This window comes from Megalops cyprinoides, chromosome 14 (genome assembly GCF_013368585.1).
Source record: "Megalops cyprinoides isolate fMegCyp1 chromosome 14, fMegCyp1.pri, whole genome shotgun sequence".
Taxonomy (NCBI): Eukaryota; Metazoa; Chordata; class Actinopteri; order Elopiformes; family Megalopidae; genus Megalops; species Megalops cyprinoides.
In genome coordinates this window covers 22,992,180-23,016,884 of record NC_050596.1, presented here as the reverse complement: position 1 = coordinate 23,016,884, position 24,705 = coordinate 22,992,180, and the positions used below count along the sequence as shown (strand labels likewise).

Sequence of the window (24,705 nt, the reverse complement as noted above, 5' to 3'; positions counted from 1 at the left end):
TGTGTGAAACACGGACGCGGCTCAGCGGCTGCAAGCTGTGCTCCGAACGATCGCTGACGATGACAGCTATGCTAACTGAACGGGAAAACCTCCATTTAACATCAGTCATCAAAGGTTCTTCCATGATGCAAGAAAACACAGGGGTGGTGTCTAGATGGATATACATTTACATTTATTCATTTGGCAGACGCTTTTATCCAAAGCAACTTACATAGGTTACAGTTCTTTACAATGTTATCCAATTTATACAGCTGGATATTTACTGAGGCAACTGTGGATTAAGTACCTTGCCCAAGGGTACAGCAGCAGTGTCCCAGCAGGGAGCGAACCGGCAACCTTTCGGTTACGAGTCCTGCTCCTTAACCACTATGCTACACTGCCGCCCCATATATATACAGCACCGAGCATTCATATACTAGCCATGTTAGGGCTGTTTGTTGCATACTTGAACTTGGTGAAACTTTTATTCTTGAGTTCATTTTAAAACTCACTTGGAGACTTCAGGATAATTCAAGCTTCTATAGATATGCATGTAAATGTTGATAACGTTGAGGTGGTGTCGGACATGGAATTCATTCAAACAGGGAACAGAGTGTCTCAGCTGACGGGTTTATCTGCTTCTTTACCTGGCAGGATGCTGTGGCCCCGCCTCTAGATGAGTGACAGACGAGGATGGGCCTGAGAGGGAGGGGCCTTTGGTGAAGAGAGGAGCGGCAGACCAGAGCGAGGCGCAGCTGAGAACGGACCGACACCCCCCACCCCTTCCACCGCACCATGAACTGGCCTGCCTCCTGAACACCCCCCCGCCCGCCGAACACGCACACCCCGCACTGACACGCGCACCTCTCGCGGCAGGCCGCCATGGGCTCGGTGTACCTGTGGAAGCTGTCGTCGCAGAAGCTGGGCTTCTTCCTGGTGAGCTTCGGCTTCATCTGGGGCATGATGCTGCTGCACTTCACCATCCAGCAGCGCGCCACGCACGAGAGCAGCACCGCCCTGCGGCAGCAGATCCTGGACCTCAGCAAGCGCTACATCAAGGCCCTGGCTGAGGAGAACCAGGGCGTGATGGACGGGCCCTACGTGGGGACCATGACCGCCTACGGTGAGTGACGGACGGGCCCAGGTTTCAGGGGTTATCTTAGCTGGTTGAGAGGCGGGTGCCAAGGCTACATAGTGGTTGCACTGGTCGGACCTGCATACCGGAATCTTTGGTTTGTTGAATGTGGGGTGGGGCACTACTGTTTCACACTTCATCAAGCTGTTTAACCCGAATATCCTGCTTTATAAAAGGATTTCATGTCGAAGGCATGACACATAAGTCACCCAAAGTGTAGGTGTCTGCTGAGCAAATAAATGATGTGGCTCAAAAGGTCAGCAGAGTCATGCTGAAATGTCAGGACGCAGGCAGAGAGTTCATTCCTTATCGCTGAATTATTCAGTTCAGCACCACTTGCCCTTTCAGTCACTGAACTCGCGCAGAGCAGTGGTCATCTAAAGAAGGCAGTGAGAAAAAGCAGCAGCAGTGGTGAGAGTCAGCTACACTCGGCACTGCGTCCTGGCTGGTGCTGGGCAGAGGAAGCCGTACAGGTGTACCTCAGAGTGCAGGTTTCAGAAACGTCTCTGTGGCCGATGCCATAAGGGAAGAAGGTGCATTTATGAAGCACAGGACAATATGAATGAACCATGTCTGTTCCATTTAAAAACCAGTTACTATTAATGCATTGTTTTGCAAGGGGAAGCAGTGTTTTCCTTTTCAGTATATCTGTGTGTGGAGCAGGTAATGAGGTTTTGCAGGGAAATCAGCACAGGAGAGCTGGTGTAATGCGGAGAATGGAGGCAGTGTGTGCATTCCGCAGTACAGATATCCATATACCCACTCCATCAGCGATCCACACATCTACAGACATGTCAGTGCCTTATTAATGACACCTCTCTGTACTTCCTGCCTTTATATATCTCGCGCCGGCGCTGGGTTGCTGCATTGCAGCCTTTTGCTCACACTTCATGTAGCCTGGAGGTAAAGGGGAGGGGAGAAAAGCAGATTGGCTTGGCGATAACCAGCCAGCATCACAGATAGGGTTGGGTATCGTTTGGGTTTTTTCTGATACCGGTGCTAAAGCCATACTTTTAAAACGGTACCGGTGCCTAAACGGTGCCTGAACCGATACTTAAAAAAAAAAAGCACAAAACAAAAGTCGACGACATTAAACAACAGCTTTTTTTTATTACTAAGGCAAATTTGAATTTGAAATGGAACAATATATTAACTGTTAACAGTTTAAAGTATACTTAAGTGTTTTATATTTATTTATATTTATATATTTAACAAATTTACATAACAAATTCACATAATAAATAAAACCTAGCCCAACTACAATAATTTAACACGCCGCTCAGGCATTTGAGTGGCACTGAAATGAGGGACCGAAATCTGCGTTGCGATTCGGTCCGGTAGATACCGGCCGCCGGCCGTGTAGGAACCGTTACCATATTGGCACCGGGTTTCGGTACCCGACCCTAATCACAGACCCCTCGTGTTACCAGCAGCACTCTTCTGCTGCGTGATGCTTTTCAAACAGTGACCATTTCGTTGACACAGCTGATGATGTTGGGTCTGTTCACATGCCTTTGCCTAGAAATTATCGATTCATTCCAGGAATTGCCGCTAATTTATATCTGCGTTACAGTGAAGGTAAATGCTGTTGCAGCTGCATTGTAAACTCTGCCCTGACTGAACCTCGCTAATAACCGTCACTAAACTATTCATGCCACGAAATAGGCCGTGCAGCGCAGTGAAAGTCCTTATCAGCGGAACGGTGGTATTGATTATATGCTGTTACAAAGGAAAAGCACAACGGCACTTAGAAACCCTGCACGGAGAGTGACTTTCAGGAAAGAGCCGGTGATTCATTGACTAAAGGGCACATAATATGGTTGGTCTTGGGTATCTAAGCCAGTGTCAAGTAGCTCTAGTTTGTACAGGCAGAACCTTGTCTGAGACCTCCAGTATAGCCAGTATGGAGAGTAGGATATATATACGTACTCCACACAGCCAGAACTCAAGCCTATGGCAAGAGGAAATATTCAGTTGTTTCCAGGAATATTCACTCCATCTTGTTTGACTGTCTTACACATTTCTGACGCGCCGTCCTCAGCTTGCAGTGAAAAGCACTTGGCTGCGTGGAGAGTGGGGCTTTTGCCCGGTTTAACAGGTCTCTCTGCTGATGCCCAGGCATCATCACACTGTGTCATAAGCAAGCGGAGCATCGCCTTCATCGCCGTCAACCTCCAGATCAGGGTAATGATATCATTATTAGAATGCAGTTATTTAGTATTTAGTCACAGCGGAAATTACCAGCATAGAAGCATGAAATTACTGTGTGCAAGAGAAAGGGGAGGGGTGTGGGGGTGGGGGGGGGGGGGCGTATGAGGCTGCTGCTTTACCACCTTGGGTTATCATGGGAAATTATAATTAGGAACAGAAATGGGTGTGAAGGGTAATCTCTGGATGTAATTGAGATGAGAAGACGTCGGCAGATTAGTTTTCACCCTCCAGCAGTGGAGGTGTGCAGAGCGGGAAGGCATACAGTCACGCCATCATCAGACATAATTTTAGCCCATAATGCCCTGGAGGAGCGCCCTCGGGTCTGGACTGGTTTTCGCGTCGGGAAAGTCATTATCGCTCACCAAATTGCGAGGGCTGCTTCTTTTGGGCATCTAGCCGGCATAGACTCGGTCACTGCTGTTGGGGTCCCGCTGTGAGGAAACGGCCAGGGGTTAACAACATTGCCTCATCCACTCGGGCCTTGGTTCATCAACATGCCCCTGAAGTCCGTCTCCTGCCACGCTTGTTGAGGTGGCGCTAGCTGAGAAACACGTGCGCAAGACATCCCGCTTCTCCCAATCACCAGCAGCTTAGTATTGATTTTTCTTGTATTTTACTGCACATTAATCACAGGCATGTCCACCCTCATCCTCAGGGCGCACACGGAAAGGTCTGCTCGGTGTGGCCGTTTGCATCACATCGGCAGGAAGGATGGCTGTGCTCACTCTTTCTGACCATAGCGGCTGTGCCAGCCGGAGGGGAGCAGCATGGAGTCCTGTTCTCTGAAGGGCTTGGCCTGTCACAAGATTGCCTTGGCATCCCCCCCCCCCCGTGCTGTTCCTTCCTTGAGACTGTTACAACATAACTGTAGATTGACACTGTGAGGAAACTGGCAGTTACTTCTTACAGAATCAAACAGATGGGGGAAGCTTACAAAATACAAATGATTTATTTTAAAACTCGGCAAACAAAGGAACCAGGCCGAATGCAGCCGTAACCCAACTGCTCAAAGGGAGACCAAGTGCTTTTCAGCAACACCTGTATTTAACAATCCTTCAATTAGGCAGTTGTGGCTTATTAAGCAATAGCTGGCTTCTGACACACAAGGTACACACAACCTGTTTTGCAGTGCAGTTAATTGAAATGAGCTCAATTATTGATAAAGTGGAAAATTGAAAGACAAGGATCCTTTTTTGGCACATTAATCAATTAAATACAGAGAATTAAATAAACATGAACAGTTTTTGGTTAATAGATGAATGCCATTCCATCACAGACACACTATTATGCAGTTTAGATCCCACAGTAAAAAAAATCTAACTCTTGTAGCTGTTTGTAATTGGGGGCCACTGGCAGAGACTGGAAAATGTGGCCTCTGCCGGTGGAAAAGGCTGGAATTTTCCCCGCTTGGGATGTGGGCTTTCCATTGAAGTGATGTTAATATAAGACAGAGATATCTTCATTTTCGGTCTTGGTAGATGGCTACACATGTGACTTGTGACATATGTTTATTTTAAAGAAAGAGGAATCCACATTAAAGACAGAAAAGGGAAATCGTGACATGTAAAATATGTTTCTGTGGTCCAGTTTGGCAGAAGTCTTAGAAGAAAAAAGCTGAGGATGGTAAATACTATGGTACCGTGACAGATCTGAACCAGGGCCAAGGGACGAAAGCTGAAACCCAGGGGTTTTATTTCCACAATGGATCTGACAGTTTGGCGGAAGCTGAGGGAAAATTGAACACACGCTCTCTTTTCCCATTCTCACACCCCCCTTTCCCCTCCCTCTCTTTTTCTGTTTCTGAGAGAGCGGTGATAAGACCGGAGAATAGATGCTTCCTCTTTGTTAAGTGTTCGCAAAGGTCACTGCGAGAGGATTATTTTTCCTCCTCCGAGTCAGAAGGGACTTGTGCAGGGCTGAATGGGGAATGAGAGTCCTCCAGGCCAGTGGCGCTGAGGGTCAGCTGCTCATTTCAGTGTGGCCCATTCATCTGTCATGTGCAGGAAATGAGCATTTAGTCTTGAATCTTCTGGAGGGACAACGATTTCCACACACAAGTGTAGGGTTTTTTTTTTTAATTGGAAACTCTGTTGATAGGATCTGATCTTTTCTTTCTCCAGCCTTTGCAGAAAAGCCCTTGCCGGCGGTCTAAGGTGATCTCTCGGGTTACGCCGGTGCCTGAGCCTTTGTCCCTCACCATTGTGTGTTAGTCATCTACCTATCCCACGAAGGCTTGAATTCACCACCTCTCCCTCGGCCAGCAGCACGGAGCCGGTGTCTGCGTGGCAGAGAGCCAAGTGCCTGCCGAGATGTCTGTATCAGTGCCTGTAGCTGTCTAGTTAAAGTTTATTCAGCCTACGCCTCATTGCGTATTTACAAATAAATACGGACGCAACATCAACATATTTCACAGTGGGGGTACGTATTTTTATTGATGGGAGGTTTTTTCTGCTCCATCAGAGTTGGAGAAATTTATGTTTAGTGACTAATGGTCCATTTTTCCTAGTTCTCTGCCTACTATGCCTTCCACAACAATGAGTGATTTTTGTTTGATTTTAAAAAATAGTTCCATTCCCTTATAGACGGTGGTATCATCAACACTGCCTTCATTGTCACTGTAGAGGTTTTCCCTTCAGCTCCATCACCAGCTTGGTTTCTGTCTTGTCACTTGGTGATTTCTCTCTAGCCTGAAAGCCTTACAGTCTAATCCCAAATTAATGAGAAAATAATATCTACCTACCATGAATGAATTATCACAGGTGAGATTTGCTTTGGGAAGTATGTAACAATTTGTCAAGTCCGACGAATTTTTTTTTTACACTGTACCCCAACACCTAATTGGTTGCACATCCTGATCTCAATTTTCTTTCTGTGGACTTTTTTCTGTGCTCTAAAGCAGTGATTTTATGGTACTCCGGAAGCATGATGTAGTGATAGCAATAATGTGGTGTAATGCATATTCAGATCTTGTCCTGGAAAGGGTAAAGATAAGGCAGTGACTTAATGCCGGGAGCGAGAGAGCAGGCCGATGTGACGGATCTGTAGCTGCTGTGGTGTCACATCGCCTACACTGACTGGGATCCATTTACATGCCCACACATATCCTCACACTCACGTCAGGAGATACGCACGGTGGTGTGACATCGGTTGAGCGGGAAATAAGGATATGGTGTCAACCGTCATTTAGTGCAGCGTGATGTAGTATAGTGTTGCTTGTTGCTTGATCTTAATAACAGCGTGCTGCTTGTTAGAAGAGGAGGTCAAGTGTCTCTGTAACGTCAGTGATGAAATGCTGTATGGATCGTGTCTCATCAGACTCCGCTAAGTGCCACGTGCCGCGGCAGCTGCGTATCAGATGGAGCGTTTGAGCTGTGCCAGGCCGCCGCCGCCGCCTGCTAATAACGCAGGGTGACAGAATGACCCCGCTCCGTCTCTGAAGGGCAGCCCTCGGGGTGGAGGATGGCGGTGAAGAGGAGCCCTATAGGACGGTGGTGTGGAAACAGGCTCTCGCTGAGGCAGAGAGGGAGATGGGGAGCAGACGCGAGCGGAGACGGTGAAGGCTGCTCACCCGTGCGCGCTGTCAGCGCAGGGTGTAAATAACAGCGCGCTTCCCTTACTTCGACGCGCTGCTGCCTGTTTATAGTCTCGGCTCAGCGTGTCAGAGGAGGCAGCGGTTGCATGCCGTGGGATTTTACGCTGTTTGAATTCACAATGGGATGTACAGCATTAATGCAAGGCACCGGATAAGCTGCTCTCCAGAAATACAGAAATATGGATTTCTGTGGATTATGGACTCATTCTGCATCTGTTATTCTTTTGATTAAAAGAAAAAAAAAATTAAATTTCCATAGGATTTATCCCAGGGGCAAAATGAATTGAAATAACCAGCCTTATGACACGCCCACAAATAGACCTGTGATCTTTATACTTATTTTTGGTTTATTGACTGATTTTTTTTTTCTGGTCATAATACATAATACTTAAAAAGAATAGAATTCCCAGCTTTCCAAATGTGCGGGGTTTTACTCTTAAATGCATTTTTCAGTTGAGTTGAACCCCACACCGGTTCCACTGATTAAAACAGTAGGCCACCTAAATCTTTGTAAACTATTGGAATGTGAGGAAGTGTAGTTATCTTAGATATAGTCCCGTGCACTGCATTGTAACTGTGGAAAGGCAAAGCGTATGTAGGGCAGCAGGAGAGGGGTTTTAAAGCTGACCCTCTTTTGAAAAGAATACACAATGGGCCTTCTCAGAGGGTCTTTGTGTGTAGATGTATGATGAATAGAGACTAGTGATGATGCATGATGTATAGAGACTAGAGGTCTGATACTCAACCCGAGCCCAACAGGACACTATACTAGAGGGCAGTCAGATATGTTACATCTAACACCCGGGTTATGAATTACTATTGGCTTTTTATGTGTTTACATGAAGTCATGAATTAAAATAAGCCTACTTTAACAGACCCTAAAGTTAAGTTAAATTCCTTCATACCATCTTAATATCATGTCTCTGTAATAAAGTTATTTTGGAGGGGGGAAAAAGGTAAACACCAAATTGAGCATATTAGTGCAGTTGGTAAGCTCAAGGGAAGAATTAACAGCAAACCAGGTCAGGAAATCGTTCATTAGCAAGTTCATTCCAGTTGATATTGTTTGCTACCTTAGATAGCCTGAGGGTTGACATATTCACTGGTGAGATGAAGCGTTTTCCCCGTAAGATGCTGGGTTGTTTGTCTTCATGTTAGCTAGCAGCAGTGTGTTTTGACAAGTTTTGACAAGGCAGGCAGATATTTTTCCCAGCTGCTCTACACCTTTCTCTCTCTTTCATGTAAACGTAAGAGGCGAAAGACGTGTCAGAGATCGTCAGGAAGGACCACGTACTTGCATTTTAAATGATTTCAGATTCAGGTCAAGTCAGGCAACAAAATAACAAATGCTCATTGGGCTCAGGTTCGTTTTGGGCTTAAAATCCCGATCCATGCTGTACTAGAGACAGCTTCTCAGGGATCAACGGATGGGGTTTCTCTTAGGAAACAAGGTTGAGCTTTGTTGTATACTATACAGTTACCTCATGTTCACATGGGAAACAAAAGACACAGGATGAACGAGAGATTATGCTGTGGAATTCAGACAAGTACAACGATATTCATGCACTCTTATTGTGCTGAATGTTCACAGAGCCCTGCAGAACTTCCTAAACTATGGGTAATATGATCATTAATAACAACTTGATCAGGGTCAGTTGGGAATTATATTAATATGATGCCTTGGCCTTAGATGCAGCATGGCAAGATGTTCAACTAGACCTAGGTTGTGTTCTGTTGAAGAAAAGAAGAATGATGAAGTAGAGGATTATCAGTTTACAACAGGGCGTGCTGTCCCGAATAAAGTACATCTTATCTGGCTCTTGAAAATATGGACTTCGGTACAAGCCAGAAAAGGTAGAAGCGGCCGATCATTTCCAATTTGCATTGTGTGCTTCATGTCACAGGATTAACCAAGCTTGTGACAGAACCATAGTTTGAACTATGCACACCCTCATGGCATCTGTAACATTTGTGATTGTTTTGCCCTGATAGACTGTCAGCGTCAGCCTTCCAGGTCACATGACAGTTCTGTTGTGTGTTATTCTTATCTAGGACCTCCAGCTGGTGAGCACCTATTGAGCTCTTGGCTTAAAAGCACTGTTACATCCAATCCAGGGGTATTATGTACTATATAATCCATCTTTTCACATGCAAATGATGGTGAATATGAATCACCTTAAACGACAGGCAAGAATAATTTAAGGGTTGGACAGAGAGTGCACCTGAATGTGGCTAAATGTTTATGTTGTTTGAGATTCAGTCTTATGTGGAGCTAGACGTTATGCCAATGCATTAAAGGCAAATAGGATTATGAGGTAAATAGCGAATAGCGCAGAGAGTAAGTCAAATCAAGTTATACTTAATATATACAATGCCTTAGTTTGACCACAAACACAATACTCTGTTCAGTTTTGGTCACAATGGAAGCTTTATTGTAAGAAGAGGTACGGAGAACATACGGAGGATTTAAGACACTTAATCTCATTGGGCTCACTAAAAAGAATCTGGGGGGAATTGGACTGCAGTATTTCAGATTTTAAATGGGATTAATAAAGTGAACTGCAGTTGTTATTTCAAATGAAATCCTATGAACGGTGCCTGAGGAAACAAGCATACGTTTTCTAAAAGTAGAATTCACGGAGAGAAGCCAAACCCTGCTAATTTGACAGAGTTTATACAGTTCTGAGTACTGCCTGTGCTGAGCACACGCACATTTAATATTTACTCAAATTAGAAAGTTTGAGTTGGATTAGAAAATTAGAAAATAAATTGGAAGAATTAATCAGGAAGTTTTGTTTGCATGCAAACAAATTCTGTGCAAATACATGTCTGAAGTCTCCACAGCTGTAGTTAACCCAGATGTGTGATCTGCCAATAGCTTTGTCCATTGTCCATTTTGAAATTTGAGGACAAAGAAATCTTCATTTTTTGGATATTGCAATGACAGAGTCAAATCCATTTATACTGAGACATCCCATAACATTCATACTTATTTGTTAGTCTTAGCTAACAATGCAACAGCAAATCTCTATGTCTTTTAGGACAACACTCTGCAAGAGTAAGGGGTGTAATTCCTTTCTGTCCAGCTCCCCCTGTACTTATGATGGGATCTTCTCCGGAAGCCCTTGGGAGTTTCTGGGGTGTTCTGCACACCCGCAGGTATCCAGTTACAGGTCACTGTTTAATGGACAATGCGTCTTTAGGAAAGAATAGAGTGGAATGATGTGGAACAATGGGAGAGTCCAGCTGTCGGTCAGGGTTAGGGATGGATTAAAGGGCCTAATCTGGTTCTCTTTGGGAAGGTCAGAGCTGAAAGAACAGGAACAGCTTGATGCAGATACTCTATACTGTCATGTACATCCCAGAAGCTCTCAAATCAGTGTGATGCCTTTCAGCTAGACAAAGCCATTGTAGCGAAAAAAGGAAAGCTCGGTTGTAACGTGATACTGGGAAAGCCATCCATGACCTCCTGAAGGCCTGCATGTATGTAACTGTATGTCAGTACTGTCTGCAGCCTTAAGCAACCTGCCCTACTTTCCAGCCATGCAAGTTTATAACCAGCTTAATACAGAACCAGTCTTTGCTCATGTCATTATTACACAGAGCGAAAGCACTAGATTTATTCATTTGCAGTCAGGCTGAGCAGTGCGTTTATGGAGACCTGCAGCAGACCGGCTCTGCCTGTTCATTAGCTATGAGGAAATAGGGCAGTACGCTCAGGGGTCCTCGCTCGACCCTGTGAGACAGGCGTTCACCCCAAATCACGGGCACGAGATGATGACGGAACAAGGATGTCGGCAGTGTGAAAAGGGTGGAGATTCAGGATGGTGGTGTTGTGTGGATGGAATGCCTTTCCAGGCTGGGAGGGGAGTAGGGACAGAGCGTGGCGTTGTGCCCGCTCTATTGCCAAATTACGATCAGCCTGATGTCTTGGCGGCCGCTCCAACTCTCCGGGTTGGTTTTCCCCCCACCCCTCTGCGCCTCGGCTCCAGGCGTCTGGCCATCTTTGTCGGATGGCAGAACGGGGGGACGCGTTGGGATCCCCGGGCCCCTGTTCCCAGGCGGTGCTGACACCATCGGGCCCGATGGCTCGCATTGGTACCCCATTGGGGAAGAGCGGTTGCATCATGACATGTGCGTGGCACCAGCCCTGCTTTCTGTCGCATGCGCACCGCGGTGCCCACGGCGACCTTGCTTGACTCTGTGTGCCTGCGCTGGAATTTATCGTTCCTCGCAGAGAGGATTTGATTCAATTTTGAGCGTGTCCTCCAACTCTGTGCGTATGGCAGTGTTTCAGGCTGGCAGGGCTTTTGGTGCCAAATTTGGGCTGGCAAGGTTTCTGTGGCGGTTCAACATCAGAGAGATTCAGCAGTGCTGAACAAACACTTGAGTGCTTGAGAAGCTTGATGGTACATGAGAAAAGCATTCATAAACCTATGACTGGCCTTGGACTGCTAGTTGTTCTGTGTTCCAGAACATTCTGGCTTTAGTGCGAGAATTATCTAAAGGAACAAATGTCAGAACTGTCCAAGTTTTTGCTGCTCTAGGCACGAGGTGACCTAATCAAAAGAGATTTTTGAGGGCTGAGATGACTTGGAGCTGATTTAAAAGACTTTTAAGTCTGAAAATGCTGCATGAAGACACAGCATAAGGGAATCATTGGTATTGACTCAGGAAAACAGGTCCTGTAAACAGAGACTGCTCACCTCCTCCAGTGGGAATGCCCATTAATTTGAACATTCACAGCGCCGGGGGTGAGTGTAGCCGTTTATAATGGAGGGCTAGCCGTAGAAGGTAACGCAATATTACTGTAACACCAGTGGGACTGAGTTACGATAACCTATCTCCCCTCTGTATTCCAGCAGTGAGGGAAGGACTCCTGCTTTCTTCGGCTTCCTGTATTTCCACCACCGTCATGATCTGGCTCCGTGCTCAGGCCGTCCTCGAGAGAGTGGACGCTGAGCATCTGAGGGGCTGTGGGTGGACTTGCAGAGTTTGGCTGGGTTTTTAAGTGTTATTTTGTTCAGGGTTCGGAAATGCATGCCATTGCTATGTTCGAGGTGCTTTGAACACAGGGTTTCGCAACATCTGACTTTAATAGTCTGTTGGAAATTAATTTACCCTTGGCCAATAGTTGTACTTTTAACCTTTTGTCTGGCCAATCAGATATCCAGCTAATACATCAGTGTATCCTGGCAAGGGTGCCTGCAGGGCATGAATATTTCTCCATGGGAACATGGTGCAGGTGAGTGCTGTCCTCAGAGGTTTAAAGGGGACCGTCACTCATGTATCTGTGTTGTGGCTTGGTTTTTTTCTGACTTAACAGCAGGAGGGGACGTCCTTCCTGTGTGCTGCTGGGCTGTTTACCGGCTGTTAAATCGAAAAGGTGCTCGCTCAAGCATAACTTGTCAGTGTCCCCCACCACCCCCACCCACCACCTCCACCCACCACCTCCTCAGTTCAAACGTGCGACAGAATGGCTGCTGCTAAAGCCAGCGCCACGTCCTGGATCTGAATAAGCCAGCGGCCCTCACCCGACTGACATTACTCATTCCCGACATTGGCAGAATCCTTCGGAGCACGCAGGCTGTCAGAGTTCGCAGTCCCGAATGTGGAAGCAGTGAGAGGGGCCGAGGGCCACAGAGAGGGCGGTGAGGAGTGACAGGCGGTGGCCACTCACCGCTCCCCCAGAGCCATGTGCGTTTTGATGAGGTTGCTATAGCAACGCAGAAGACATGCACTGTGTCGGGGGTGGGGGGGCGGGGTTAAAAGAGTTATGGGTGTCAGGCTGCTCCTGTGGCACAGTTTAAGCATTTCTGTAGGTTTTACAGCAACCCATCACCGTTTCTCATTCCACAAACCTCATACGCACAGTAGAAGGAAGTCCAGTGTTTCCCACAGGTCTGAAATATACTTGTGGTGGTAGCTGGCGGAAAGGGACAGCATTACCTGCAGACACAGAAATGGGGTACTCCATGTGACAAACAACAAATACGTGTGACCTTTAACACAATATTTTGATTTATTGAATATTTCTATTAAATTCACATAATATATTTCACAGATCCAACAATCCCCAAACCCTCCCCTCCATCTACCCACATGGGAAGAGTAAGACAAAGTATATGGAATACCTGGCACAGGAATACCTCGTGCTGGAGATGACTTTCTGCAGACTGTTAAATGCCTGGCCTGTGAATTTTCAGTTACTGAAGAAGCAGCGGGCTTTTGAAAATGTACCTGCTTACTACAGAAGAATTTAAGCCGATTACAGTGGTTCATAAGATGTCCCTTGCTCTCTTGGTAGTAAGTAAAAATAAACAGGTCCGCTAAAAACTCCCTATACCAGTGGTACACAGATGCCCACACTTGGGCAAAAAATGATCATATGTAACCCGTTCTCTCAGTCAGTATTATTGTCTGTATCCATTGTTTCCTACAACGAATGCACGATAAGAAACATTTTAGCCTGAACTGTCCTTATTGATGCCACCCCTGTGTCTTTGTAAAGGTGAAAAGAGCTGATAAAACCGGAGCCCGGAGTGTTATCGCAGCTCTCTCTCCCTTTCTGTCCCTCGCAGACCTGAAGAAGACCCTGGCCGTGCTGCTGGACAACATCCTGCTGCGTCTGGGCAAGCTGGAGTCCAAGGTGGACAACATCATCTACAACGGCACGGGCGGCAACCTGACCAACGGCACCGCCGCGGGCACCGCCACCGCCCCGCCCGGCGCCGGGAACACGGAGAAGGTCAACGTGGCAGGTGGGCATGTCACCCTCGCTCCGTCACAGCTGTCCGCGGTTGGCCGTTCCTGACCGACTCCCTTATTGGCACCTGTGTACAGTGAGCCCGCTGTACTTTGTCTCGGGCGTTGCCATCTCAGCTAAACACCTCGTTTCCTGCGCTCCTCTCTCATGTGTGTGTGTGTGTGTGTGTGTGTGTGTGCGCGTGCGCACACGTGTTTCTGCAGCAGTTGTGTACATGTATTGGGGTGTGTGTTTCGTCCGATTGAGATGCAGTGTTTTATGCCTTGTGATGTGTTAGGAGAGGTGCTGTGTCGGGGATTTCCAGTGTCTAGAGTTTGTGTTGTGAGCTTTTCATGTGGTGGTTAATGAGTGCGTTCCTGTAACCCAACAAATCAATACCCCTGCTGAGTGCGCACACCTGCTGGGTGGAGTGAGAAGGCAGAGCCTGGCACAGGCTCACACAGGCACGCTGTACACACACACGTGCACACACACAGAGCACACTGTGTGCATGGCAAACACCACACACACACACACACGCACACACAGCACGCTGCACACACACCGCTCACCAGTGTGCACACACACAGAGTACACTGCAAACATGGCATACACCACAAACACACAAAGACATGCTGCACATATGCCACACACACACACACAGACACACGCACACAAATACATACAGCTCACACAGGCACACTGCACACACGCTGAACACCACGCACACATACACACAAGCCCAGCCTCACACCTCAAAAATGAGTGTAGCCCCATGGGGTCCTCTGTGAATGTCACAAGTGCTCATGGGCTGTGACTCTCACTTGCTTTTTGAGTGGTAGTGATTCACTTCTGGGTAACATTCATGCAAGCAAGTGGATTTCTCAGACATAGTATATCCTGGAAAAGAAGTATATGCCCTAGCTCTACATTTAGAAGTATATATGCAGTAGATATAGCCATAGTAGCTATATATATATATATGCATATGTGTGTGCAGCTGTATTTGCCCTGATCAGCACCCTGCCAGGGCTGAGTGCTTCATTGATTTTCTTACCTTAAATGGCTGCAGTTTTCAGAGGCCACGCTATTGCGGCTATGGCAGAGAGAGCTCTTTTAAAAAGCGCAACCCTGTCACAAGACAAATAGGAATCAAATTTGTGCAACATGCCCTTATTATTAGCTTTATTGATTTTCCCTTTTTTTAAAATTTTATTTTGAGGGTGATATATGTGCAGCTTAGAAAATGAAAAGCGTGTTGATTTCAGAGGTGGAATGTCACTGGTGGAGTGTTGAGCCTTTTGAAAGGAGACTTTGTGCGGAGACACAATTAGGTTGGAAATAAAGTTATGATGATTGAGTTACGAACTGGAACGGCCGCCATGGGAGGCCCCCTCCACCTCGCTTGTGATTCAGCATGTGCCGCGGAGACAATCGGATCCTTTGTGCTCCCCGGGCCGGTCTGCTCGCCGCATTAACTTTGTGTCCCGAAAACCCTCAATCACGCCGACTCATGAAATCATCGTTTGAGCTGTAGTGCTTTTCCCGAGCGCCCCACACAGAACATTTAATTATCCCGCCCTGCGTGATGAGTCCGGGGCCAATTTGATACCTCGAAGCGATTACGAGAGGGGGGGGGAAATTATCCGCCCCGGTGGCTTTGGAAGTCTCCTGGAACATTGCTTTAGTCCCGGTTTAAACGTCCCAGCACTGTGCCCTGGGAGATGCAGGGCTGCTGGTGGAACATACGGAGCGTGTGAAGAGGAAGGCGGTGCTGTGACTCATTGGGCTGGAGCCCAGTGCTCCAGTGCTAAAGCTTCTGATGTGAAAACAGGGGCCCTCCCAGCTTGCAAAGCAGCATCTCTCCTGTGACATTTTGTTCATACTGAAGTGCCACGCTTCTCAGGCAACTGTGTGGAACGCAATTGAAGAGAGAGCATCGGGAGAGGAGGAAAGCGAACCGCTCGCGTCATCTAAGAGACTGGTATCAGGTTGTACTAGGGCACAGGCAGCCGTGGCGGGGGCATCCCAGAATGCCCGGCGGAGATAGCATCGTCACCCGAGTAGCGTTGCGGCTGAGGTCAGGCCTGGTCAGAGAGGCTCCGCGCGGCACTCTCTCCTGCAGCGACACCTGAGACGGGCTTTGAAGCTTTTGTTGAATTTCACTCAGTGTCAAGTATGTAAACGCTACTTAATCATTATTACGTGTCATTATCGTTTTTGCTTGGCAGATACACCAGGGCGACGTGCATGGCTGACAGTTTTTACATGCTATCCGTTTATGCAGCTGACAACACAGGCAGGTTTGCGAACTCCGTGACCTCCTCCTGGAATTCGCACACCTGTCACGCGCGCAGGCGCTGTGCGTACCTCCAGCTCAAGGTGTCTGCCCTGATCTTACTTTCAAAAAGGACGCAGAGAGACGCCGTGTAACAGAAGGTGAGGCCAGCTGTAACGCTGTTCGCCTGGCTTGTTGGACCTTGTTATAAATTCAGCCCAGGTGAGAGCCTGCAGGAAGCTGGGAGGTCAGACGACCTTTTGGACAGTTATGCAGCTGCTAACCCTCCCTTTCCCCTTCCTGACATAAAATCCTGTTGGACCATCCAGTGTGCTGGAGGATTACAGGCAGTATTTATCCTAGCCCTACTCCCCACTCTTTTGTGATAAACCAGTGAGGGTTATAACATAGATTAATAACTAAATGTGGCCTTAAATGTTCCTGAAGTGGTTGCAAGAGCATGACTCACATCAGCAGTGTGGAATTAATCATGCAATAAAGAGGTATTGATTTTTGCGACTCTGAAAGGACTGCTGGGAGAAAAAAAAAAAAACACTGATTAGTTTTTCTTTCTATTACAAGGTTGCCATTGTATAATGGCAGTGAAAGGAACTGTGCTTTCCATTTGTCGTGACTTTCGGTTTGCTGTTTGCTGATGGCAGTCTTTGTATGGTTTGTTCATCCCATATCCCCTCTCGTTTGCGTAGCATTTTATTTTTCACGGTCGGATATAATGGGTTGACTGCTCCTTGTCTACTTAATGCAAATGTTAAAAAGACAGATAACATAGGAACCAGTGAAGACCTTTAAAAGCGTAATTATTTGCAAATGTTATACCCTGTCTGGGCGTGCGAGCATAATTGCGGTGCTTTTCAGCAGAGCGCAAATTGTTCAGGCACCCGACTCCATTGTATACAGGACTTGTTCCCTAAATATGAATTTTCAGTAACGCCATTATCTGAAATGGTTATTGTCGCACTGAATTCATTGTGGTAGCATTCAGCATCTAGAATGCACCATTGAAACTTTGCTGGATTTTAAACTCCATTTTACCTCAGATGACGCAATGGCATAGTGTTTATTTTCACAAGGACCAAAGGAAAGAAATGTCCATTCCCTCTAAACCGGTGTTGTGTGAGTCTTTGTGCATTCTGTCCATCCATGCATAATGTGTTGTGGTGCATATACAAGTCTCTTTTCATGAAACATGGAGACGTCTGTGATCGGAGGGACATACTGTGTTGAACATATGGGGTTGAATGCCAGTATGACCTCAGCGAGCTAATGTGTGCCTCTGCTGATGTGGTCATCTAGCCTTAGTGTTATCTATTATCCTGATGAAGTCACAGTCTGACCCTTGTGCATCGATATAATGTTGATGAGAAACCAACCATGCTCTTTAAAATAGGGCTGGTGGTTCGTTCGTCCCCCCCCCTACTGGGCACTGTTTAAAGGTGTTGATGTCGCCCTTGGCAGGGCTGTAATCTCGCAGTGATTTGTGGTAGTGCTTAAAGTGCTGCCCGTTGCTGAGGAAGGAAAAGGGCCCTTTCTCCCTCTGAAAGGCCCATCACTCTGGCAGCGCGGAACTGCTGGCATCACCAGGAGTGTGGTCACTCGCCCGTGAGCGACGCACTTCGAACGCTCTCAGGGTGACGCTCCAAAACTCTCTTTAAAATGCTTTTCGTCTGTGACTTTTTTCCCCCAAAATGCTCAGGAACTTTTGTGTATCAAAGTTCAGATGGGGAATAGGGACACTTGTGAGGAAAAAGCACACACAAGTAGTTTTGTTTTGTATTTGAGTTGGCGTCTACCTGTGGGGGGTACAGATCCCCCCCCAATTTTTTGTTTTTTCCCTCCCACCACCTGACTGGGGAAGTCTCAGGGTAGAGGATATGTGGCAAGAATATTTGGTTTTCAGTGGGAATTGAGAGAAAAAGCAGGAGTACCTGATGTCAGACATTGGATGCAAATTGCAAGTGGTTTCTAGTTTACCTTGAGTTTTTTTACAGTCTGTGGAAGGCCAGCTACAGCGTTACACTGCTCCAATTCACTGATGCTTCCCAGAGAAGAAAGCTGACCTGTGGCATGCCTCGCAGCTCTGGTCCTGGAGCTTGTTTTGAAGAACCTCCCTCTTGCTGCTCGCTTGTGTTTTTATCCTGATATCCTCGGAATTTCCCTTCTCGGTTACTTTTATAAAATATTTGGACGACCAAAGTCAATAGTAAAGACAGCACACTGGCCGTTCCTGGGCTTTGGTTGGCCCCGACATGCCATCCGGCGGAGCCAGTTTGATTAGCTATCGGCTTTGAGTTGCTCTTTCCTGTTTTGGGGGTTTTGGGGGAGGGCTGGGACCAGCTCTGCAGCCAGTGCCATTGTTATTCTTCTAGGACACATTTTCCCTCCACTGCCAGTTTAGTCACGTTTTAGTCCTTTATTCCCAGCCAGCAGTCAGTCAAGCCACGGCATAGATATATAACCCACTCAAGAGGGTTTAATCTTATTCTACACTGCTTTGAATATGATCTCCAAATGTGCAATTCAACCAAAGTATGTTCATCTGAATACAGGTTTGGTTTTTTTGATATGCTTTCTTCAACCAATTCACCCTCAGATGTTTGTTCTGTTGTCTGTATGTTGTTGTTGTTGCCTGTTGCTGGCCAAATGAATTCTGCTGTCCAATATTGACCTTAAAATGCATTCGACTGTAGCTCAAAGTTCGGTCAGTTTTCAGCAGCATTCATTGATTGTGGTATAGGATGCAGGGATTGCTTTCATTCTTTGCACTCGCTTCCTCTAAATCAATACTAATCAAATGCTGAGAGACGCTGTCTGCTTGCAGCAGTACATAAATAACCAGCAGATAAAAATCCCATCACAAGTCTCTCTTCAGCAAATCAGAATCCATTTCTCAGCTCCAGTTTACCCAGAATGCCGTGCTTCATACCCACAATGACCCACCTGTTATTTGCTGAAGTCCGGCCCTTCTCTTTTTCAGTTTTTGGGAGGCTCCTGTTTCTGTCCTGAGGGGGAACAGGCTGTTCGCAGAGGTTGCTTTGTAATTTCCTTTTATCGGGCGGGTCAGAGGTTTGATTTAATCGGGTCCCGTGTCAGATTTTCCGCTGCTGGCGGTTTAATGGAAGCGCGAAGGGGTCAGAGAGAGGAGCGCCGCTGCGGACGCCTCGGACTCTCCGACGAAGCTCCGGAAAACCCGGGACACTGCAGAGAAACGACTCCGCTTACTTTACTGCTTCTGTCTCGGACTGGAGAAAAAGCTGCAGCAAAAGAGAGCGAGGGAGAGAGGGGGAGAGTGAAAGGGAAAGCGAGGGAAAGGTGAAAGATGGAGGAAGGGAGAGAAGCAGAGGGGGAGAAAGGAACTGCAGGCCGGGCTGTTTGCACAAGTGTGCGTGGGCCACAACCCCCTGATAAATGAGATATTGAGACACTGATATCACTCTAGGCTATGTTCAAGATCTATATGGCACACCTTATTGCCAGACCACAGGAACCTTAGCCTGCCACACCTCTGTTCATGAGCATAGTTCCACTCTCACACGCATTGCATTACTGTGACTCCCGCTTTATTTGAGGCAGAGTATGGCATGTTAATGTGATTTTAATATGAGTGGTTTTTCCATCTTGAGAATTATAGTTTTAAATAGTGGTGTTTGAACTCTGTTAATGTAAAAGGCTTTACATGTGCTTATATTGGCCCTTCTCTTGCTGTTAGCTTAGCAGGCTATCATTACCCAGCTGAATAGATTGTTTGTCCAGGTTACCTTCCTTCAGATAACTATGTTCAGGCTATTCATCTGTTCACCTGTCTGCCCAGTGGAAAAGCTGAAGTCTTCTCACGCAGTAGTGGCTTTACCTTTTGAGGATGCTGCATGTATTTAGTAAGTGACCAGTCACACAGATCTTAGTGGTAAAGACTACCTCAGCTGTTGCATGGCAAGATATTTCCTCACCATATGTTTGCTACTTCACTGTCATGGGCTTGTTTAATACACATATAATTTGTGTTGAGCTGAGGTGTCCTCCAGCTTCGGTTCCATGTTTGAAACCTGTCATCAGCAGCGCCTAGTCAGGAAGCGTGTCTCGACAGAACAGTGCGATGTGGTCCGCGGCGCGACCGCTGACCTCTGACGGCCGCTGCATGTGTCTGTGAAGTGCAGCCGGGGCCTGTCAGGGAGAAGGGTGCGAATGAAAGGCTGATGGAAAAGGAGCTCTGTCACTGAGCGGGGGGGCCCTTCCTGTCAGCAGTCCAGCTGTGACCAAACCCTGGGTGGACCTCCATGCTTTAATAACAGCTGCGTAGACACTACCAAGGGCTCTTCTTTACAAAATGGGCCTTTACTGTGGGATTTTAATGTAATAAAGCCAATAATGGAAAAATGAAACCCAGGAGAGGTTTTTAGTTGGACATACCAAGCAGGCATCAAGTCGGTGATCCCTCCAACGATTTTTGTCCTTCAAATAGTTTTAAGAATACCTGGCATGTTGAATAAAGTATTTTTATTAGGTTTTAGTTAGTATGCCATAAATACAGCTGAGACAATATTTAAGGTGTGCATTTACAACTTTGCATACCTGAATAAGTGCCACTGCACCTTGTCTAGAGACTGAGCTGGGCTGGGCACAGTGTGAGCAATAAAAATTCCAGGAAGGAATAAAATGAGATATGAACAGCACCATCACGGCGAGACAGGCCACTGGACCTGATTGCAAGGGGAGAGAAGACCTGGAGAAGCTCATTAGTCACGTGTGTGTTGGAAAATTAGTCAGGCGTCACTGCACGTGTTCTTAGCATGTTGATTGCTTCCATGCCTCCTGGTCAGATTCAATCAGCAGTGAGCAGCTAAGGAGAGACAGGGGGCCGCATTGTGTAGGTGCCGAGTGTAACAGGAGAGCCCGACTCCTCGCTGCCTGTGAGGAGGCCTGCTTCTAATTAAATCCTGTTTTTCTTTCTCGTGTTCCCTCGCAGGGCTGGTTGAAAACCACTGGCACTTGTCACTGCCTTCTCTCCAGTTCTTGCTTCGGTCAGAGTGGCATTGGGGTCCGGCCGCATCTGGGCTGGAGTGCAGGCTGTCTATGCTCACAGCCGAACTACATTCTGCTGGACACTCACTCTCCTAACAGCGGTGCCATGTCTCTACCTGTGCCCCCCCCACCCCCTCCAGCAACCCCCCCCCCTCCCCCGCCCTCTCCTAATGATGTCTCTGGATAGGGATGCCAGCAGCCTGTGGAAGGAATTGGAGCTGCAGTCCTCTTCCTCACATTTTGCTGCCTTGTGCAGATCAGAGCTGCGGCAGGGACGGGCCTTTGCGTCCCTGTGGTTTTAAAAATCCCCACTGCAAGCGGAAAATTTACTAGAGTGAAACCGAATTAGTGAACTGCAAATCTGTAGCAGCTCACTTCTCTAAACATGCTACCGTGAGCACCTGAGAGGTTTCCAGTGTTTTGTCAGGACATCACCAGGAAATATGCAGATAAGCTGACACTTTGCACTGTGCGATTATCTGTACGGCTGTGAAGCTCGCCCCCCCCCGCTTCCTTCCTGTGGCACCTTCGAGGTGCGGGCGGGTTAGGGCTGCGCTTCCTCGCTAATTGGGCTGCGCGGGGAGGGGTTTGTCACTCCGCGGCGATAACGAGCGGCACCCCGCCGGCAGCGAACCCTCCTCCGGTTCTGGTTCTGCTTCTCAGAGGTCCGCAGAGGCGCTGAAACGGGGGCCCGGGTGGCTCGGCCGCGCCGAATCCGCATGGCGCACACCGCTTTCACACCCTTTAGGGGACGGGCAGCGTGCTTTTAACGCCTCCGCAACATCATCAATTAGCTCAGTTACACGCTGTGCTGCTGCCAGACATACCAAGTGCAGGCTCTCGGCTTTGCTGAATGTCTCATACCGTGCGTGAGGCTGAAAGGTGCCAAAGAAAACTTTGAAGACACCTACATTTGGGAGTTGGCTGCAGAGCTTATTTCTTCTTCTGTCTTTAATGCTGTCTCTTGTTAGTATAGGTGGGTGGCTCTTTGTGTGATGTTCCTAAAGTGAACAGAAATGTTTGGGTGAGGACACCACCATATATGAAACAGGTCTCTTGGGTTAAGACTGTATTGCAGAAATGGATCAGTCTGCCAGCACCCAAAAAATAAGATCAGTGTAAATGCAGGTCTTGATTAGTCTGGTAAAAAAAACAGAGACTTTCGGTCCCCGGTAGACCTGTGCTTCTCCTGCTGCTTGTGCATCTGAGTGTCCTTCACCATCAGAAGACCATGTTCATTCATTATGGGCAGTCCAGTCTGTAATGGAAATGTCAGATCAGAGCATCCAGGAGTTCTTGCTCTACCTGTCAGGTAGTGAAACACGCAATCCCGGGTCTGTCAGAAGATGACAAAGCAGTCTTTCTATTCTTGTGCTGTGGGTAAAATGGGAGTAACTGTCTGGATTTGAGGAATCACGTGCTGTCATGCCTGCTGGGCCCCTCTCTGTCTTTGTTCCACCTGGGGAAGGGCTTATCTCCGTTACATTCATCTCGGAAGGATTTACGTCACGCTGTGCTTTCCAGCAGAAGTCGGTTCCACTGGCAGAGTTATGTTTCTGTGGTGTATTAATGAAAGGATCCAAGTGATGTGGGCTGATTGTGGCTGATGGCAACATTTGTGAGACGCTGATTCAACCAATATGTTATTTTAATAAAATTTGTGTAAAAACTGTACAAGTGTTAGATACTTCGACAAGGAGCCGATTCTGTCATTTTTAGTAAATAATATAAGGAGGAGTAGTCAAGAATTGCACTTTAATGCATGGAATGGAACAGAAAAAGTTTGAATAATAAAGTAAGAATAGAAAAAAAATACCATACAGGAAATCAAATCATACTACAGAGGAGATGTATAAGAACTCTTCTAACTTGTTGATGTAAATTTCGGTGTCAGACTCGCACTTGTTATGAGATACAAACTAGAAACCACGGCCTAATCACCTGGAAGACAGAGGAAATAATTATCAGGCATTTTAGGCCCCATAAGGACCAATTATGGTAAGTCTGCAAAAGCCACTTTCAATTTGCTGAAATGATACAATGCTCCAGCTCTAATTAAAATTTACATTACCCCTGATGTCAGAACACCATAAAAGAGTGTTATTGTATGCGAGAAAAAAAATCTCTTACATTTATGACTTGTTATTTTTAAGAGCTATTTTTAAGACGTTTCATTATGCTTATTATTTAAGCTGTCGCTTTGGCAGCTGCTCTCTGGTGTTGATCGGAGCTGCCTCTTTCTCCTGTATTTTGGCACGTGGATGTGAAGTCATGGTGGTTAAATCTTATTCCCAGTGGTCAGAAGCATGTATTTGCTCTGTCAGAGTTTCTGGCTTGGACCTGGTTCCTCTTTCTAGCAGTATGATTGACAAAATGTTGAACTGATGCCCAGAGTCCTTTTTTTTTTTTTTTTTGACACAGCAGCCAAATCGGCACATCATTGCCCTCGCTCTGTGATGTGCTCCTGATGTAATGTTTTGAAGCGTCAGCACTTATACATCAGGCATCAGACTGATCCGGGTCCAGGCTTCTCCTGCCTGAAACCTCGACAAGTGAGAGCGTTCTGAACAAAGCAGTGCCGTAGGCAAGAGAATGACACCGCCAGAGGTCCAGGCGCAGTCATTGAACTCCAGCCTGACGGAAGGCTAATGGGACTATTACAGAGGCACAGTACGGGGGAAACAGCAGCCTCTGTTCTCCTGGTGTATCAATTTGATCTTTATAAAAAGCGGTTTTATTGCACTGCCCTGTTTTAAAGTTTAATTTCATAAAAGCTTGGCTGTGGTGGAGGTAATTATTTTACAAGCTGTGCAGATTTTATGTACAATTGGAGACCTGGATGGTTCTCTGTGAATATTACAGAATAAAGAATGGTGTCTGAAGTTAAAGGTTTGCAGTATTTCTCCCAGATATTTCCTTGGCCTTTCTGTCTTAAGCACCTTTTTTCAGAAAGTGCACTGCAGGGACTTTGTAGTTTGTTTCTTAAACTTCATATCGAATTTATTTCACCCCAGTAAAATCTGTCTTGGTTTGCTCTGGGAGCAGACAAAAAAGACGTAGTGTTGGATAGTGACAAATATATTTTGAAATACCTATTCGGAAATTTAAATGCGCTCTCATGCTCCAATGAAATATGCATGAGGAGTGACATTTGTGAGATTTACTTGTGATATTTTCCCTTTTTGTATTTTTTTTTTGCTCAGAGGAGCGCCAGATGCCTCTTAGTTCTGTGTCATTTTGCTTAGAATACTACAGCATACAGTACAGAGCAAAGCAGGATGATCTGTTGATGTGCCTAAGCTTCAAGGCCAAATTGAAAGGCTGTTCTTTTCTTCCGTTCTTGTCTTTCCAAATGGCAGAACGTTTTTTGGAGGGATTACCTTTTCAGTGGAGATTATACAATCATTAAGTGGGAGGCATTGCGAGCAGACTTTTTCCCCCCAAAATGCACCCTTGTAATTCTTTATGTAGATTACTGCCGGAACTGACAATCAAACTCTAGAGCCATATGGTCACTGCAGCCTATACACCCTGTTGGGAAAGTGTGACATTATAAAGGTCAGTGGATATGATGTATTTACACACAGCATGACGCCCTCAAAACCAACTTGAGAGGTGGGGAGATGACAGGGTCAGCGTGCTTCAGGGCTGCTAGATTAATTCACAGATTTTAAGGCATTGTGTTGCCAGAAGTACGTCCATAATCCACATGAAGAGTCACTATGCAA

The 24,705-nt window shown here is 46.6% G+C and overlaps 1 protein-coding gene across 1 annotated transcript in view; it reads left to right on the top strand.

Moving 5' to 3' along the window:
* The window catches only part of LOC118788972 (alpha-1,6-mannosylglycoprotein 6-beta-N-acetylglucosaminyltransferase A-like), an 82,362-nt gene that overhangs the window by 21,954 nt on the left and 35,703 nt on the right, over positions 1–24,705 (top strand). Inside the window, exons 2-3 of the mRNA XM_036545206.1 lie at positions 634–1,102; positions 13,499–13,678. Of these exons, the coding sequence (XP_036401099.1) occupies positions 862–1,102; positions 13,499–13,678 (421 nt within the window). The 5' untranslated portion in view covers positions 634–861. The remainder of the gene's footprint in view (positions 1–633; positions 1,103–13,498; positions 13,679–24,705) is intronic.